General features: G+C 36.2%; 1 protein-coding gene and 1 long non-coding RNA gene across 3 annotated transcripts in view; both read left to right on the top strand.

Moving 5' to 3' along the window:
- The window catches only part of LOC130012270 (uncharacterized), a 173,377-nt gene extending 152,391 nt beyond the window's left edge, over positions 1-20,986 (top strand). For both annotated transcript variants that reach the window (XR_008787663.1, XR_008787664.1), the window contains exon 2: positions 19,833-20,986. This is a non-coding gene — a long non-coding RNA (uncharacterized LOC130012270). The remainder of the gene's footprint in view (positions 1-19,832) is intronic.
- On the top strand, positions 4,958-20,986 carry LOC126815019 (NEDD4-binding protein 1). The gene is made up of 6 exons (XM_056099734.1): positions 4,958-5,244; positions 6,265-7,649; positions 8,967-9,206; positions 9,487-9,594; positions 10,904-11,161; positions 13,135-20,986. Exons 1-6 carry the CDS (start codon positions 5,050-5,052, stop codon positions 13,430-13,432), a joined length of 2,484 nt encoding a protein of 827 aa, XP_055955709.1. The 5' UTR covers positions 4,958-5,049; the 3' UTR covers positions 13,433-20,986.
- Positions 20,987-21,300: the final 314 nt, after the last annotated feature.

The raw sequence follows: 21,300 nt of genomic DNA, 5'->3' as shown, positions 1-21,300 counted from the left end.
CCGGACAAGTGCCTAGATATACTGTTACACTTGGAGATTTTTTTTTAGAAAAATGTCAAGTAGCAATCTTGCCGCATGAAATTGATTAATACATCTTTAACATGTAATGACACCAGGTGTTCGACACTGGGGCGGCTGGACACAACCATATACAAGTCATTATGTATTACAGCTAGCCCGTGTTAGGTAATGTCCTTTTAATTGTCTTATAAAGCAATCTGAACGCTTAAACATGCATTATGCAAGAGCTAAATCTGATTATTGCAAGTCTTAATTTAGGCTTCAGATGTTATAGAAATTATAAATTAGATCTTTATTTAAACAACAAGACCAAAATCAACTCTGTAGACCAACGGATGGCTCGGCTACAGCTCGGATTTAAATAGGATTTCACTAATTGATTAAATCAGATAAGGGGTAACCTGGTGAAAATACGTCAGTTAGATCGAGGCTAAATGATAGAGTGTACTTAGCGAGGCCGCTGTAAAGCGTTTCCGTATGCCACATACTGCACGCAGCGACCCATCTACGTCATACTTCCCAGAATGTGACACTGCACTGATTACCCGCCATTTAAAACGTTCACGTGATCATTTTGGGGCGGGACTTATCGACTATACAGCGTTGTGTTTAGACAACAGAGTAAAAGTAACCAAGCACGTGTGTTTTATGTAAACACGCCATGTCGCTGACACTCGCGTAAAAGCGATATATAATATGTGCTATGGGTAATATTGCAATAAATTCTTTATCATTGTAAACTGTCTTTAAGAGTTTCAATCTGTTTATCTTTCAAAACAAGGTTAGATACTCCTAAATTTGTTTTCGCAAACAAAACCGCATCTGAGAAATTATGTTTCATGGGCGCCGCCATATTGAATAATTAGAGGACTATTTTGTGATTCGGCTTTGATTAGTTTGACATCTTTCATACACACAGCGGCTAAATAAACATATTTAATTTCATTCAATATGACAATAGAAGAGAAATATATACTTTTAAAAATTTCTAAAAGCATACTCAGTGTTTTCGACTAAAATCGTCGATGTAGGAATTAAAATGTCGGTTAATTAGCTTAGGGCCTATTCTCAGCCGGAGCTAGCTGTAGATAGGCAGCCTAAGTTTGGGATGCGTATGCCATTGAAAACTTTACTTGATAATCGAGATATGTAGGTGGAGTTAACGCCTGTCAATCAAACGTTCGGCGACGGTGAAGACACATTTCGCTATCATTTCTAGGCAAATATTACAACGATGATAACTATGTTCAGAATAAAGTAATTTGACTGAATTTTTCAATATATTCTTCTTTCATCATCTTCTTTTGAACTGTTATAGCAAGAATGGCCAACTCTCTATAAATATCTCCCATAATGTATCTTTAAAAATGCATTATGCAAGAGCTAAATCTGATTATTGCAAGTCTTAATTTAGGCTTCAGATGTTATAGAAATTATAAATTAGATCTTTATTTAAACAACAAGACCAAAATCAACTCTGTAGACCCACGGATGGCTCGGCTACAGCTCGGATTTAAATAGGATTTCACTAATTGATTAAATCAGATAAGGGGTAACCTGATGAAAATACGTTAGTTAGATCGAGGCTAAATGATAGAGTGTACTTAGCGAGGCCGCGGTAAAGCGTTTCCGTATGCCATTGAAAACTTTACTTGATAATCGAGATATGTAGGTGGAGTTAACGCCTGTCAATCAAACGTTCGGGGACGCTGAAGACACATTTCGCTACCATTTCTAGGCAAATATTACAACGATGATAACTATGTTCAGAATAAAGTAATTTGACTGAATTTTTCAATATATTCTTCTTTCATCATCTACTTTTGAACTGTTATAGCAAGAATGGCCAACTCTCTATAAATATCTCCCATAATGTATCTTTAATCTGGTATTATATAATAACCAGCTGCCTAATCGTTTTGACATAATCCCTTGTAAGCTTCGAACACACTGGTCAGCAGTTGGCTAAACTTTCTAGAGCATAGTAATTTCAGGGATTAGGCCCCTGTTCACTGGAAGGGATTATAAGCAGAGGTCTAATTGATAGAAAGCCCAGAGAACACTGCTTGCATCCCTGAACCTATAGGTCGGACAGGCGGCGGGCCCTGGGACCCGGCTGACAGTCAAACCTAAGTATACCTACATTGTACTACACCCAAGATCGTAGCATTTATGGCAAAGCGGGCCACACTGCGTACGATCACCATTCTTTCTTTTCTTACACTCGAAGCCTCTCGACCTTTGGATGAAATATGCCTTGGACGCTTCCCTGCAAAGACATTGTGTCTTACCCCAAAAAGCTAGATCAAGCCTATTTTGTGGCTTCCTCTGGTATGTTTTTAGGCAACACTAATATCACCCTGGGTTGAAGTGAACGTAAAACTTCAGGAACGAACGAAATGATAGAAAGTTAGTTAAGACCGGAGAGCGACCATGGCTCAATCAACACAAGCTAATATGGAGTCTTTAACTAAACGAATTTTGTACTTGATATGTTTGAAGTACAATAACAGTATCAAAAGTTAAACCATTGTTTTCATAAATTTAACCAATACTGTAACAGTACCCCAAACCCATATTTCTGATGTAAGCAACCAGTATGCTTATTTACAATGAATATATGATAAACTTTCAGTCCATTTCTATTAATTAGTGAATGAAGAAAGACGTGACAGCAGGGCCTAAAATAAGGTTAAATTCTCAGAGCACGGATTTAGAGTCGACCGCCCGCGAGCGCCGCAGGCGCGAAACGCACCGGCGGGTGGTCTGGGGGGCCTCCCCCAGAAAATTTTGAAAATTGAGAGCTTGAAACCGGCATCTGTGGACAATTCTGGTGGAGTTTACATAGGAATTTATTTTGTCGCGAGCAGCTTTTTTCGCATGAAAACTAAGCACTAGGAAGACAACACATCACTTTCGTTACGATAATACAGAACTGTAAATCAATTCGAGCTCCCGTTTCCCATATATTTCAATACTTAAAATCGCAGATAACACCGAAAATACGTGAAAATAAGTCAAAAACAAACTTTTTCAAAGTGAAAGTGAAATGACGGTCAAGGTCGCAGGGAGCGGACTGGATACCAAGCCTACTGAAAATTGAGAGCTTGAAACCGGCATCTATGTGGACTATTCTGGTGCAGTTTACATAGGAATTTATTTTGTCGCGAGCAGCTTTTTTCGCATGAAAACTAAGTACTAGGAAGACAACACATCACTTTCGTTACGATAATACAGAACTGTAAATCAATTCGAGCTCCCGTTTCCCATCCATATTTCAATACTTAAAATCGCAGATAACACCGAAAATACGTGAAAATAAGTCAAAAACAAACTTTTTCAAAGTGAAAGTGAAATGACGGTCAAGGTCGCAGGGAGCGGACTGGATACCAAGCCTACTGAAAATTGAGAGCTTGAAACCGGCATCTATGTGGACTATTCTGGTGCAGTTTACATAGGAATTTATTTTGTCGCGAGCAGCTTTTTTCGCATGAAAACTAAGTACTAGGAAGACAACACATCACTTTCGTTACGATAATACAGAACTGTAAATCAATTCGAGCTCCCGTTTCCCATCCATATTTCAATACTTAAAATCGCAGATAACACCGAAAATACGTGAAAATAAGTCAAAAACAAACTTTTTCAAAGTGAAAGTGAAATGACGGTCAAGGTCGCAGGGAGCGGACTGGATATCAAGCCTACTGAAAAACCTGACTCGTATGAGTCGAGTGAGCGCCAGGTGATCTGATCTGATCTGTGCAACTGACCACATCACAAGAACACAAGAAGAAACACCCAATTAGGGGTCAGGAGGCATCGCTGACTACACTTTTTTAGAGCACTACACCATTTTTCTGAGCACCGTTTTCTTATTTTCGAAGCACGGATTTTTCATTTCAAGGCACGTTCGTGCTCCAAGGCACGTTATTTTAGGCCCTGCGTGACAGTGTGAAACTTGTAAAACACTGAAGTAATTTAATCATTGAACTTCAGAAAATTATCTGCACCTATATTTGAATGTTTATATCTGCCATGTATTTTGAATGTGATAAGATGTGATCATAAGTATTTAACCAATCAAAAAACAAATAGCATTGTAAAGATTAAAGGGGGTGTGTCCGAACCTTCCCACAACCCGAACCATCCCCGCTCTCCCCTACACAAAAATTACCTCGTTTTATTGAAAATTCCAGCACCGAGTTGCGACTTTTGTATTAAGTTTATTCTTAAAGAAAAGGCTAAGATGGATAAAACCACCCGGGATTGTTTATGCATAATATTTCGATTTCCAATAGTGTTACTATAAAGATGCGAAATGTACGATGATTTTGGGGGCAATTTTCGAATTAATAATAACAACAGGTATTAGACATACTGCTACCCTTTGTAATTCAAGCCGTCATAACCATGTAGATTCAGACAATGTGAAAAATACGGCGAAATTAAAATAGAATTTATACTGGATAAATGGAAACAAAATTTGAAATTTTTATAAATATTCCTGTTATTTGGACATGATCTAACATCCTATACATTGTTCTGTTAGTCCGAATATTCCAGTGCTCATTAAGGACAGACTGAATTACAACAGAAATTTACATTGCTTATATGCCTGGGAGTTTCATAATATTATGTAGAAATGACATGGATAAAACATTAAATTCTGGGAAAGAGAATTACCAGTCTGACACCTTCTGAATAGTTGTCCCCCTTTAACCAAATTATTAGTTCGGGTATAATTTAGAAAATATCTAACAATCAATTGCCCCTTTTTTTCGTTGAGAATTTTAAAATGAACCCCGATATAACATATGAACGAAATGTTCAAATATAAGCTATAATATTAAATTAGTAAGCCATACCAGAGTTACTCCCCCTGCTGAAGACTTGATGTTAGGAGGTCGCCATGGTGTATTTCTAATTTTAATTTAGGAAATCCCTCTTTGGACTTTATATTATGAAAATTTTAACAGTCACTTTTGTATTATGTCATCAAGTTTCCTGGATCAATAGATTTCTGTAGAAATGGCTACTTCGTCCAAAACGCAGACGAGAATACATTTTGCTGTTGATAAAACTAAACTAGATCTTGTAAACAAATTAAAATCGAAAATAGAAGACATTTTTGATGTGGAACTTGGATGCGAAGAAAACACAAAGAACTTTGATAACCTGTGGATATTTGTGAAAGGAACCAATTGTGATTGTCAGAACACCAAGGTAAAATGTTTGTTAATTAATCTGAAAATAATATTGGCGTCGAATATAGCACAAGCCACAAGAAGACAATCACTCATTCGGTTGTCATTCAGATTAGTTAGTTCTGTACGTGTAAACCCCCCCAAAAAACATATTAAATGGCAATGTTTAATAAATAAAACATTTGGATCAACTGAATTTGGCGATCACAACACAATACTGGTATACAAACTGAAACAAAATTTTATTTGAATCTTCATTGTTTTTAGAAAAATTCTACCAGTGCTAGGACTGGTATTGTTAACCTTTTTATTATGACAATTATGACAACAAATGTAAGGAATCTTTCTTGTTTTTTTTATTAGCACATTTTCACATTAAAAGTAAAGCACAATATTGTGTACTTTTGAAATAAATGTTTTAAAGACAATTGTTCATCAATAATATGTTATAACAAATTAGCATATAGCATGGACAATTAAATGGGCAATTGTTCAACAATTTGCTGTATCAAAAGAATAACAATCTGGCTTGTTGTGAATATATTTAAGGGAGCTGTGGTGGGTCAGTGAGTAAGATGTTATCTCGCTAATTAAGGTCCCGTGCTTGATCCTAATGTTGGCAGAGAAAGTTCATTTGAATTTTCCGATGTTGCTCCCTCTTGTCAGTGGTACAGTACGGAGGGCCAGGCAAGTGACAATGTATAGTTGTTTGGATGAAATGAAAAACTGAGGTCTCGTGTACACATTGGCATGCACGTAAAAGAACCCTTGACAGTTGGAATTTGAAATAAGAGGATGAAAACTGTCTATAGTAATTCTCAGAATTAAAAGAGGAGGCCGTAGTACCACTGTTAGAACAAAATTTTCTTCATAATTCATAGCACACTGTATGGCGTAGTACCACAGTCGATGCAGAACAATAGGACGTTAAAACTCATTTTGATTATAAGGGACCTAAGCTTACATGGTGATTAATGCCTAGTTTTTGTGAAGTATGAGTATTGTTACCGTAACCATGATAATTATTTTTCATTTCTAGGAGTATGTAATTGGTTTATGTTCACCAGAAGATAAAGTGAAAGTAAAATGTCCATATGAAGATGAACGTCTGAGATTTGAAATCTTTATAGGAATAGAAAAAAACACCAGAGCAGTCATTCAGATTTGTGAGAATGATATCATAGAAATATCTGGTTCCGTTTTAGCCGTTACTCTGGCTGTATCGTCTCTTGAGGAGTTACTAGGACCAGAATCTGTCCAAGTCAAAGAGAGCGGAAAGACCGGTGGAAAGGACAGGCTTGATCATGTTCTTAGAGAAACGATATCCCATAACAAAGACTGTAATATTGACGACTATGAGGTAGAGTCTATACCAAGTAACGTAAAAAGGGCAATGATAGACAGCATGATACTCGACACTACATTGGATCAAATCCACGATTCAGATTTATTTGAAGATGGTGCAACTGGTGGTAAAACGAACGTAAAAACATCTTACGCAAAAGGTTTAAATCCAGCTGCAGAAAATGCTACTCCAGAAACATCCAATGAGGATCGACATGTCATTTTGTCGTCGAATGGTGAGCAAGTAATAAGAAAACAGGGTACTGGTGATAACTTTGCAGAGGTTTGTGAAATAGCGGCTTCAGTGGGATATTCGAGGATAGAAATAGAGGAAGGTTTACTCTATGTTAAAAATTCAACCAAACCAACAGAATTTCTGTCTATGTTAAAAGAAATAAGACAACAAAAAAAGAACCTCGGGTTGATCGTAGATGATAACAACCAACCTGATGATAGAGTAGAAGATATTCTAAATTATTCTTATGAACCTGGACAAGAATCTGTTATTGAATGTATGGAGAGTAGCGATGATAATGATGTTATATACGTAGGGGTAACTCCACCCAAACCAGCAGAGGAAAATGCTCAAGCTAAGCAAACAGTAGCGGCCAAGGCTGAAGACGATCAGCTTCAATTAAAATTACAATATGAAGAACAGCAAAAACAAGCATCCAAATGTGAAAGGAGCGAACGTAATGATGATAGTGAACAAACACATGTTATGAGTGTTTGGAATGGTGATCAATCTTCATCCAAAAAGTCCCATACATCAAATGAGACATCTTTTGTGAAAGAGTCCACTAGTACAAGAAATGAACCCAACAGAAGTCGGGTTTTAAATACCCATATTGAGAATCGTCAAAATGTTAGTAGACAAAAGCCAAATCGATTTGCTGTCGACACAAAATCTGTTCCCCAACCATCAAATGATAGAATTCCACAAAATTTTGCAGCAAAAGCTGTTCAGCCACCTAACATTCCACTTCCAGGGCCTTTAATAGAAACACTTGCAGAGAATCGACCAAAAAAATGCGGAGATCCACGCTATGTAGTGGTAGATGGCAGTAATGTAGCAAGAGGGTAAGTGTTGAACTGTACTTGTCTATATTTCAGCAGTCTCGTTAATTTTTGCGTGTTAATCAAAGTTTGGCTAAGGTAATTAAAGGAGCTAAATCGCTAATATATGGGACCTAGAAATTGACACAAATGGATCGCAATGCAACGCATATAATAATGTAATATGAATGTAAAAAATTATAAACTATAAACTGATTTACATTCAATCGTTTCCGTTTTTACTCTAATTTCAAATCAGTTATGTTTGGTGAAATTCCCCAGAAGTCTCAATCTAATGGGAATATATACAATGTAGCGTCTGGTTATTCCAGTCTACACCAATACTATTTAATCTCCAGATAAAAATATGACGTCACCGTTTGATATGACTTATGGAATATGTCTAGCCTCATTTTTCGAATCCCTTGTTACAAATGGCGCTGAAACACATTATGGTACACGATTCGTGTACCAATGATAAAATTTTATTTTGTCTTAAATATTGGATATCAGAGGCCCATCTTTTCCCGGTAAGATCACAACATCAGTGTTGATTTAAATTGACAAATAATTCGTGTTTTCAATGTTGAAGACTTTGGATGATGTTGAGTTAGAGACTTAGCCACTTTAATAGTCTAGAGGTCCTTATCAGCAGGAAAGTTACATGAATAGACCAGTAAGTGGCTCAGTGAGTAAGATGTTGGCTTGCTAACTTGGAGGTCCCGTGTTCGATCCCTCCGTTGGCCGAGAAAGTTCATCAGAGGTGCTGGACAGAGGGCCTGGCAAGGGACAGCGTATAGTCATTCGGATGGGATGAAAAACCAAGGTCCCGAGTACACATTGATGTATGCCCGATTTCATTAGCCTAGTCCAGAACAGAAGGATGTTAAACCCCATTTCATTTCATTTTTCTGCAATCCTTTGACAGGCCTCTTTTTAATCCAATTGACATTTCACTGTTAGAATTTGTCCAAAGAAAATCACACTCAGACCAAGTTATAGAGCCTGGCCCCGAGTTCGCAAAGCATTCTCAAAATTCAACCACAGTTTATGAGAAATATCTTTGATCCAGAAACACAAAACTCTGCACATAGTTTCTTATTGATGTATTTGATACATTAAAGCAACAAAAGTTTATGAAGGGCTATATTTTAGTTAAAAAAAAGACGAACAATTTTGATTAAAATCTTAACTGAAGTCTGAGAATGCTTTGTGAACTCATGCTGGGGCCTGGGATTTGAGAAAAAAAATTTCAGGGTCCTCGATTTTGGATACCGTTAAAAAAAAATAGAGTTGTCAGATAACTCTGTAAACACATGAATTCCATATTGTATTATTCAGGCATGGTAATGGAGTTATTTTCTCTTGTCTGGGCATAAAACTGTGTGTAGATTACTTTCTGAAGCGAGGTCATAAAAAGATAACAGTGTTTGTACCTGGTTGGAGACAGAAGAGGGGGACATACCAGAATCCGATTAAAGATCAAGAAATATTATTAGACTTGAAGAAAGATGGGTATTTGGCGTTTACACCTCACAGACAATTACCTAGTGGTCAAAAAGTTGCCAGTTATGACGACAGGTAAATCAGGAATTTGTCTGTTAGTTACATGTTGTTCTTCAGTATATTGTGGGCCTGGCAAGGACAGTGTCTAGTTGTTCGAATGGGACAAAAAAATGAGTTCCTGCGTACACATTGACAGTTTGAATTCGATATAAGTGTAGGCCATAGGGCTGCTGTCCGTGCCAAATTTCACTCATAGCACAAAGTAGGACGTTAGGGTTAAACCCCATATCATTTCTTTCATTTGTTTAGCCTAATAAAAAGAGAGAAAAGACTGTAATTGTTTTGTATTATTCAGGTTTATTTTAGAATTGGCTGATAAAGAAGATGGGGTTATTGTGTCTAATGACCAGTATCGAGATTTTTTTAATGACAAAGCAAGTTACAGAAAAATATTGGAAGAAAGGTAAATTGAATTTATTATTAGATAGTGATTTATTTACAAATTTTATATTAAATATGTAGAGAAGCAACCCCTTTAACCAGTGAAGATAGATGAACTCCTAGGTAGTAATCAACAAATTTATTCGTGTAGATGTTTCGGACTATAGGTGTCCTTCTTCACCTACATATTTCATCGTCTTCCTGAACCCCTTCTCTGGGGATCATGTGGCTAAGTGGATAAGACGCTAGCTCGCTAGCCTGGAGGTCGGGTGTTCGATCCCTGCATTGGCCGAGAAAGTTCACCCAGATTTTCCGGCGTGGTTCTCCCTTGTCAGTGATGCAGGACGGAGGGGCTGACAAGGAAAGCTGTCTAGTCGTTCAGATGGGACGAAAAACCGAGGTCCCGTGTACACATTGGCGTGCACGTAAAAGATCCCTTGGCAGTTGGAATTCGATATAAGAGTAGGCCGTAGTGCCGCTGTCCGGGCAAAATTTCCCTCATATCACACTGTATGGCGTATGCCCGTCTTCATTAGCCCAGGTTAGGAACAAAACAGTAGGACGTTAGATCCATTTCATTTCATTTCATTTTTGAACCCCTTCTGTATCACTGAGATCCCAGTTTAGATGTCCTCCTAGTACTAGTCTCCAGCTATATTAGACCTACTTTACGAGAGTTGTTGTGCTCTTCCACTGCTGATTTTATATCAAATGTTAAATCATGCCTTCTAAGATTTTACATGGGTCCAGATCAGCTGTGGTTTCCCCTTATCAGTGGTGCAAGACGGAGGGCCAGACAAGGACAGCTGTCTAGATGTTCGGATGGTACGGAAAACCGAGGTCCCATGTATACATTGGCATGCTGGCCCGCACGTAAAAGATCCCTTAGCAGTTGAAATTTGATATTAGTGTAGGACATAGTGCCACTGTCTGGGCAAAATGTCCATCATAGCACACAGTATGAAATATGTCTGCCTTCATTAGTCCAGTCGGAGCAGAACAGTAGGACGTTCAACCCCATTTCATTTCGTATTTTGTTAACCTATCAGTCATTTTAATATATAGATATGTTATCTACCTGTATTACCATAGATGACATAATTTCATATCTAATAAACCTTGTTTATGGATTTTAAACCAATATTATGCTAGGGCCATAATATTTGCAATACATAAACCAGGTCATTTCGGGAATAACATATGGTTCTTTAATAATATTTCCATATTTACCAAAATTGCTATACTTTTATTAGTTTTAATGGAAATAACTACACGTACCCTATAAATACTTTGGTGAAAATTATATGTTTCTCATTTTGTTTCTTTTCCAGATGCATACCTTTTGTATTTGTGGGTGATAATTTTATGCCACCAGAGGATCCTTATGGACAAAATGGCCCAATGCTAGATGATATTTTAATCAAACCAGAGAAACGTAGAGTAGATTATGCTCATCATCAGTCTCATCAACAACAGAATTATTATCAACAACAACAACAACGCCCAGAATATAACATGTATCCACAACAACAAAATTATCAGTTTGGACAAGATAATTATCAACAACACGCATTAGGAGGCTATTTTAGGTAAATTAACCCTATAAATGTTGTGGTAGTAGACAGTCTGCATGGATGGCGATTTAACAGAAGATATGATTAGATTTGTAGAACAGTAGAAAGAACGCTCAGCCTGTCGATCACCATTTCCGCCCATTACGATCAAAATAGAAGGAACCTTACATGAACATATAATATAATAACTATTTAACAAATAAACCAAGATGGCACCCACATATTCAAGAATAACTCAACATATTGACATTGACATCATCATCATCATCAATCAGCATCATCATCATTTATTATTTATCATCATCATCATCATCATTTATCAGATGAAGGTCAAGAGATAAACAATATGAAGTTCTAGTTCTGAGATTTCATTGATTTAAAAAATTGACAAATTTTGTCTTAAAAAAACTGAATTCAGATGCCAAACTTGCTTCTTTTTATATGCCCACATTTTCATGTGGACGTCGCCCCTGTCCGTCCGTCCGTCCGTCCACCCACAATTTGTTTGTGGACACTCTACAGGTCACAATTCTTATCCGATTTTAACGAAACTTGAAATATAGGTGAATCTCCAAAAGATCTCGGCTGCTTTCGATATTGGCATGTATCGGATCGAAACTTCATGGATTATGGCCCCTGTTTGTACGAAAAATCACGTTTTTGGCTTGTGGACCCTATAGAGGTCACAATTTTTATCCGATTTTGTTGAATCTTGAAATGTAAATTTATTACCCAAAGATCTCGGTTCCTTTCGATATTCGCACATATCGGACCATAACTTCCTGAATTATGGCCCCTGATTGTACGAAAAATCGCGTTTTTAGCTTGTGGACCCTATAGAGGTCATAATTTTTATCTGATTTAAAAAAACGTATTATTATATCACCGTTACACCCTAAGGACGACTGAGTTTGAATTTCGTGAAAATCGGCCCAAAATTGACAGACAAAATGGCTGCCCTTCGTTCTCAAATAGCGTAAAAATTGGGTATTTCAAGGTTGTGGACCCTATATAGGTCACAATTTTTATCCGATTTTGTTGAAACTTGAAATGTAAGTTTATTACCCAAAGATCTCGGTGCCTTTCGATATTTGCGGATATCGAATTGTAATTTCCTGAATTATGGCTCTTGATTGTAGGAAAAATCACTTTCTTTTTAGCTTGTTATCTATCCATCTCTCGAAAATGTGGGCGTATTCTGCCTAGAAGCCGCTGGTTTTTATTAGTTTTTATGTGTTCATGGTGGTGGTGATCTCTCAACCCTTAACCGGTCATTGTCGACTATAATCAACACAACGTTATACAGCTAATTGGTCACGGTTGACTAAAGTCGACCACAGCAAGAACCTTTTTTATAAGCTGCATTTGAGTATTTAGTTTCGTAATTTAATTGATATGGCCACGCATGCGTGTCTGTCAGAAACTTGTCTTGTCAAGGGCATTGAGAAAAACATGTCTTTGTTCAACATTTTTTAACGAAAAACGTAATTTAACGATGTTGGGAACGTTAAAGACCCTCGAAGTGGTTGAAATACTTATGAATTATTCCAACTCGGATTGTATCGATGACACCGATTCCGAAGACGATATTTCTGATGAAAAGGATTTAGAATGATTTGCAAATTATAGATCAACTTATCCCCTTCAACTTTTTTATTGGTGTCAAGAGTCTATCACTTATAATACAAAATATTTCACGTCATGATGTCAAAGAGATGTCGACCGGTTAAGGGTTAAACCATAATTTTGACAATTTGCTATTTCTTTGATATGTCTCTAAAAAAAAGATTTCTTTTGTCTTAAGCACTCTTAAAAGCTAAGGACTCCTTATTTCATATTTGTTCATGGTGGTAGTGGTTAATTAAACCATAATTTTGGCAATTATTAAATTTAACTCGTTAAAATATTTATACCATCCCAGTAGTGCTATTTAAATATTTTGATATGTTTATAAATATGTTTGTTTTTTTTGTTCGTCTATATTTTAGACGCGATAATGCTAGAAGTCAGACTGAAAGAATTCAAAGACCGGTTAACCATAACGCAGATCGAAGACCTAACTATTCAGCGCCTTTGTTCCGACAGAAAGCTGCAGATGTTACCGATGGTGTGAATAAACCATATTTGCGCTCCAATACGGAAACAACTGAACTTATTCTTCGGTTAAAAGATATTTTCTCAGAAAAAGAACAGGAAGAAAAGATAAATGACGTTTTAAAGAATCATCCAGCAGAAAAAGACTTTAATAAACTAACTAATTATTGTCTCAATGCCATGGTTATGTAGTTACAAACACCAGATTTTCTTGATTATTTTAGCTCAAAGGTTGCGGAAACCTCCAGATTTTTATAAAAATTATTTATAATTTTACAGCTGATTATAATATCCCTTCATAAATAAAGACTTATTATGCACAGCAATCATTTAGATACTTTGAGACTACATCAATCTAGTCGTTCGGATGCCCAGGTTAGGTGCAGAAGAGTAGGACGTTAAACCCCATTTCATTTCATTTCATTTCACTACATCAATCTAATTAAAACACACATCCTATTTCGTTTCGTTTTTTATAGTTCAAAATTTTGTTTTACTTGTGTTTACTACACTAGGATCTGGAAGAGCTGTTATATAATGCACGTTTTAGTTGAAGTTAGGGATTTGCCAATGAAACAGTCTGTTATGGCGAGTTCTTGGCTAAACCACTAGAAACTTCAATGCTGATTGTTTAATCAATGTCTGATGTCATATGGTGAAAAGTCACTCTTATGACACCTGACACGCGACTTCCACTCAACCGGTCAGATCTTCATGTAGTAGAGGCCATCGGAAGTATAAAAAAAACCCAAAAAACGAGACAAAATATATATCTGTATTTTAATCAGATTGAGACCGTTATCACTTGCATCAAAACGAATAACCAGCGACTCGCAGAACTAGGTTGGTGGATTGAACGACACCGCAGGTAGAAAATGATAAAATTAATTATCGATTATTTAATATAGATAGTTTCCCAGTTAACATTGATCATTAGATTTACGTAAAGTTTACGTCATTTTGCATCCAAACGAATAACCCGCAGAACTAGTTTGGTGGATTGAAAGACACCACAGTTGAAAATGATAAAATTAATTATCGGTTATTTTATGTCAACAATTTCTTACTACATTTGTGCAGATAGGGGCCCAGTTAACATTGATTGTTAGATTTAAGTAAAGTTTACGTCATTTTGCATCCAAACAAATAACCCGCAGAACTAGTTTGGTGGATTGAACGACACCACAGGTAGAAAATGATAAAATTAATTATCGGTTATTTTAAGTCAACAATTTCTTACTACATTTGTGCAGATAGGGGCCCAGTTAACATTGATTGTTAGATTTACGTAAAGTTTACGTCATTTTGCATCCAAACAAATAACCCGCAGAACTAGTTTGGTGGATTGAACGACACCACAGGAAGAAAATGATAAAATTAATTATCGGTTATTTTATGTCAACAATTTCTTACTACATTTGTGCAGATAGGGGCCCAGTTAACATTGATTGTTAGATTTAAGTAAAGTTTACGTCATTTTGCATCCAAACAAATAACCTGCAGAACTAGTTTGGTGGATTGAACGACACCACAGGTAGAAAATGATAAAATTAATTATCGGTTATTTAATGTCAACAATTTCTTACTACATTTGTGAAGATAGGGGCCAATTAACATTGATTGTTAGATTTACGTAAAGTTTACGTCATTTTGGTTAACGTCCAATAATGGTAGAATTTTACAGTTAAATTTACTTGCTGTTTCGTCAGAATGGTTATGGTTACTTTAACATCAGAAAATGACGTAAATGTAACGTAAATTTTATGATGGTTTTCTAACCAATTTTTTTCGCTTTGAATACTTCTGGATTAAGATTTATCTGCGCGGCCCTTGTTTGAAATTTTGAGACATTACCTTAATTCAATCCCTTAATTCTAAAATTTACCTTTCATAAGATGCTGCTCGTCAGTTGCACTTTTCAGACAATTTTTTTTACGGCTTAATCCAGTGTTGAGATTTCGCCCGTATATTCCAGACATGTCCTACACTATTTTCCAAACATCTCAAAACGTCTGACCCGGAATATGCTCAATTAGACATCAAGATACGGTGAATAATATTCAAAATTCCAAAATTAATATAGTGTACTGAGTGTATATCTACATCTCAACCGGATTATCGTTGATAATAGGCTGGATTTATTTATTAAGTGATCAATGTATTTACAGTGTTACTCCATCCATACACCTACCTTGGCTGTATCATTTGTGCCTAAAAAACTATGGCTGCAGCACACGAAAGATGAACCTTACATAACTTTACCACAAAATAACTATACAATCTTGAAAAAGTAACAGCTAGCGCCTAGCGAAGCAAATTTTCTGGGACTGCTGTGTTTGAATTTGAGAACTAGACACCCTGAATCAAAATCAGAATTATATGGTTTTAGGAAACTCTGAACTCTGGTTGGGAATTGCATCACCCCACACGATGGCCAGTTAAAAAGTCCTGGTTTTCAGCGCTTCATTTTGCGGGATGGATACTTTTTACATTTTCCCTTTTATATCCACTAAATTTCTATTTTTTTCATCATAGTGCCTGAAAAATTTGATCGCCGAAAAAAAATTGTTTTGCCCTACTCCAAGGGTTCTGTGCAATAATATTATATATATAATTATTCAATATTCACCAATTAATATGTCATCTGCAGGATTTCCGATGGTTAAAACATTTATATATTTTCACTAGAAATTACCATTGAAAGATTTCATTGGAATTTCTTGTAGATATCTTTGTATAAAGACTGGCTTTTTATTTGTGATAAAAAGAATTTGTTGTGGTGTTTTCATTACTTTTAATCACATTTTCTGAGGTAATATTTTGTAACTTGAATATCTGCTTGCCGTATTTTCATTCATGATTAAAATTGATTTTATATCACATTTTCTGAGATAATATATTGTAACTTGAATAACTTTTAATATAATTAACATATTTCAACGCCTTTCATCATAATCTACCCGTTATTCTAGTTTGTCCAATTTAAAAAAAAGGTGATGATGTTGATATAAGGTGATGATGTTGATATATAAGGGCTGTTCTGGACAGTTATTGGTATTTTATTCCACGCTTATGAACCAGTGTAAATAAATATATTCTTATCGATTGTGAATAGAATTCGTCATATGTTCATACATGTAAACTTATAACTAAGGATATAGTGCCACACTTATTTAATATAAAAAATTTTGAATAGAATTCGTTATGTGTCCATACATATAAACTTAAAAGGAGATATATAACCAAATTAGGCTCCATGTATGTATACATAAAACTCTAAAATTCTAATAGATTTCGCCATATGTCAAATGTTTGCGGTACTTTGTTTTCAGGTTATGCTTATTACTTGTTTGTATATATAAAACTCTAAACTTTGCTATCAATCTGATTAAAACATAGATCCTATTTCGTTTCATTTTCTTATAGTTCAAAATTTCGTTTTACTTGTCTTGGCTACAATAGGATCTGGAAGAGTTGCTATATAAATTGCGTTCTGGATGATGTGAGGGATTAGCCAATAAAACGATCTGTAACAGCGAGTTTTTGGTTAATCAAATGTCTGATGTCATAGGGTCAAAAGCCATCCGTGTGACCTCCTGCGTGACCTACCACTACAACCGGTCAGTGTAGGCCATCAAAAGTATAAAAAAAAAAACGAAACAAAATATAGGTCTGTATTTTAATCAGATTGGTTTGCGATAGTTTGTCGTCAGCAATTTCTCATAGTATTGTTATATCTTCAAAACTATTTTTATATATTCAAACTCTAACATGGAAGAAACATTACTGATATATTTTGGCAAAGTTTTGAATTGAGAGAATATCCTTCGAAATGGTGACAAATTAAATTAGTAATTTTTCTTCCATACAGTTTATTGCACTATCCACTTGATAAATGCTTCTAAAGTTTTTTTTATTTTTTGGTAAATATTTTAGTGCTTTATAATTTAATTTAAATTTGACATAAATTTGGTGCCATATGTTGATAAAGTGTACTGATTGCTGGTGAGTATACATTTGCCATTTGGCACAAAGGGCGACGAGTTTGATTACAAATGTAGGTTCTTTTTCCTTATTCAAATCAATAACAAAATGAAAAGCCCTGGGGAAGAACGATCTAAGTCACTTTTTCAACGGACTCCAGTTAATGCCGCCATCCGGAAGCTTATTGTATAAGCTTTCTGTGGAACAATCAATTTCTGTTAAGAACAATTGAAGTCACATCAAACCAAGGCCCTTCTGAAATGGCCTCCCGGACAAATACAAGTCCATCGTACCCTTTATTTAACCTTAATTTGTCTGAAAAGTTGAAGTCAGTTGTCCTGGTAATTATGGTTCGTATTAAACATCATTTTGAAGTTGTAATTAAATGCACTCGTTGTTCTGTTCGCGTGAAGCATTCTCGTCCAAAAGTCTGTTTTGGCTTTTATGCGAAAAGACAAAAATGTGACTTCGATCATTCTTTCCCTGGACTCTTCAAATAGATTCTGGATCTGGAAATAGTTGAGATTAGCCATTGTAACCCACAGAACTTAAACCGGCTGCTTCAATTGTAGAGGTAAAATGAAGGATAAACCAATTGATCTCTTAGATGTATATATTATGGTCAATATATTAGTGCTAAAAACAACATTTTCTTTGTTTTAAAAAGAATTTATATTAAATGATTTTTTAAAAAAAAATCAAAACTATATTTGTATTCAGGATATCTGAATGCGATTGGGGATCAGACTCAGTCTGTATTAAACCCCTCTCCCGAAAAATTGACTGATGGTGGTAGGATAAGCTTACGCTTGTATATATTTGTTGTAATAAATTAATAAGTCTGTAATTCCAATCAATCCATATAGTTAGAATAATTTATTGATTTAACCATGTTGAACCTGAATGTGACGGTTTTGTAATCACCAAATCTAATTAAAATGTTTGTAATGTCAATCCTTATTGATTCTACCACAATCTGGTTAAAACACAGATCCTATTTCGTTTTGTTTCTTGTAGTTCAAAATTTCGTTTTACTTGTCTTTACTGCACTAGAATCTAGAAGAGTTGTACTTGTTTTTACCCGTGTTCTGGATAATGTGAGGGATTAACCAAGGAAACGGTCTGTTACGGCGAATTCTTGCGGTCAGAACTGTGGGTAAACCACTAGAACTGTCTGATGTCATAGGGTTAAAAGCCACTGATATGATGTCTGATGCATCCTCCCACTACAACAGGTCAGATCTTCATGTTGTGTTGGCCATCAAAAGTATAAAGAAACGAAAGGAAATATAGATCTGTATTTTAATCAGATTGATTCTACCACACATAGGCGTACGAGCTGGGGGGGGGGGGGCACCAAATGCTGGTAAAATTTGGGCACACAATTGTACTTTGTAAAAGTTGTATAAAAAAAATATTGTATTCTTGAATGTGTCCAATTTAACAGCAAATTTATTATTATTATGTAACATACTAAGAACCAAACTACATTTTTTGGGCACCAACCACCACCGCCCCCCCCAGTCAAAAATTTCCCTGTACGCCTATGCTACCACATACTGCGGTTTGTAATCAAATCATATATTTACTTCACACTTTTGTAATTTTTTAGTTATTAAGTACCCTGTATTATTTTAGTCAAAAGACTTTTGTCATTAATATGTCATCGGCCTTCCACTTCTCTTTGCCAGGGTTAGATTTTAAAATAATTGTGGTATGAATGCTTCTTCGACCTGGTGCAGGGAGATATTTAGACATTTAGTTTTTCCACACTGCTTGGTGGCTTTCAACCAAATTAGTAGATATATTGACTGGGAGGTGCTTATTTAGACGATTCCATAGAGTTGGGTTAGGGCCAGGACAAAATTTAAACAATTTTTGATTGTCAACCTGTTAATGGATTCCAACTAAATTTTGTGGTTATGTTGCTTGATTGGTATTTATTTGGATATGTTCAAATCAAGTTACTTGAAGCGGCATCATTTAAGTTCGAGATAAAGAGCTGACTGTTCTCGCTTTAAAGATAATGAAAAAAGAATATGCTAAAATTTCAGTCAAATTACTTCACTCTGAGCTCAGGTATCAGCAATCTGATTTAGCCTCGATTGTCACTACTACCGTTGTTATGATAGTAAACAAACGCTTGATTATCCATTTTTATAGTAGACCACAAATCTACTTATATCAGAGCCATGATCTGGTGGCATCAAGAGTTGATTATGGTCTTTGGTAAGTTAATTAATAGTTTATATATAATTTCAGGCCTAAAGAAAGACCTGCTATATATGGAGATTTAGGTCTTGCATAATGCCTGTTTAATACTCATGGCCATAGTTTTAGGACAGAGTTACTCTACAAAGGGAAATTTAGATATACTCAACTTGCTGCTTGAAATATTTCAATGTTTGCCTCCATTGCAGGTGATATCGCAGACAAGTTGTCTGATTTTAGCATATCCATTGCAAGTGCAGGGTGGAAATCCGGAGTAAACTCGTGTGGTTGAGAAGGCGCCTTGATTTCCAAGCCGGGGAGCCACGGTGGCTAGGTGGTTAAGATGCTGGCTCGCTAGCCTCGAGGTTGGGTGTTTGATCCCTGCATTGGCCAAGAGGTGCAGAACGGAGGGTCTGACAAGGATACCTGTCTAGTCCTTCGGATGAGACAAAAAACCGAGGTCCTGTGTATACATTGGAATACACGTAAAAGATCCCTAGGCAGTTGGAATTCGATATAAGAGTAGACGATAGTGCCGCTGCCCGGGTAAAATTTCCCTCACAGCACACTGTATGGTGTATGCCCGTCTTCATTAGCCCAGTATAGGAGCAGAACAGTAGGACGTTAAACCCCATTTCATTTATCTCCAAGCCACATGAATTCACACCAAGGATTGAAACCATGACTGAAAGCCAGATCGGCCAGCTTGAGCACAAGGCGCGACGTTCTTGACCACTAAAACCCCCGTTTACATTACAAATTTTAAGTCTACCAGACTCGATATCAGGTATGGCATGTTTCGCTTTATTGTAGTGTAAACGGGTCAAATGTAAGCGTGCCGTGCCTGGTAATCTGGCCCACTGAAGTGAGGTGGTCTCAGAACGGTACCAGGACCGGCTCGCTTTAAATTTTCGTAGTGTAAACGCTAAACGGTCTGAGCACGGATTACTGCGCATGCGCCAAATGAACCTTGACCTTTTTCCCGCAAACTTTGACAGCTGTCATCAATTCTGTCAAATTGGCTGCTCAAACTAAATAAACCATCATAATTGTTTTCATCTGGGTAATTTGTATAGGGACTGAAATTAACTTTTCTGTGAAGAGTTCCACATATATCGTGCTTGGCACGGTTCTGAGACCTGTTATTTTAGAGTAATCTAAACGGGTCAATTTCTTGAAATTTATCGCGTCCTGGTACCGTGCCCAGAACGGCACGCTTATCGCGGCCATGTGTAAACGGGGCTTAAGCCATCCCTCTCCTCCTCTAGCACATTGAATGTTTCCTTTTATTGAGAACCCCATTTGCATATTGTCTCATGAAGCTACTTGTTAAACAGGTAATCATGTGCCGTTTTCACAAATTCATAAGGCAGCGCAAACATCGGAACTGATAGTTCACAAACAATATAAATGAAGGCCCACTATTTAGTTAATCCAAAGAATAGAGCCATCTGATGAGATCAAATTTATATGTATATATATTTCTATAACTTGTTTGTTGTTACCCAATATGTAATTAAAATTGTTTAAATAAAATTGATGTTAAATTTTGTATGTGTTGTTGGATTCATACTGATCAGCAGTGAATATTCGCTAGGTTGCTACAGTCACTGATAAGGATGACATCGATGCGACATAATGAGCCCCAAATTTTAACTTTTTTCCTCCGACAAATTAAATTCTAAAACATTTTTTTTTATGGATGAGAAAAATAAATAAAGACGTTTGACATATTTGTAGGTAAAAATTATTTCCTATTTAGTGTAAATGGGTATTAGAATGAGTAAAAAACAGCATTCTGCCCGAACCAGTCATGTCTTACGTAATCAATGCACGCGCCATTGAGCCAATGATTGACGCTGCGT

This window comes from Patella vulgata, chromosome 3, assembly GCF_932274485.2.
Source record: "Patella vulgata chromosome 3, xgPatVulg1.2, whole genome shotgun sequence".
Taxonomy (NCBI): Eukaryota; Metazoa; Mollusca; class Gastropoda; family Patellidae; genus Patella; species Patella vulgata.
The sequence above is the reverse complement of the archived record's forward strand: the minus strand, read 5'-3'. Positions and strand labels throughout refer to the sequence as shown.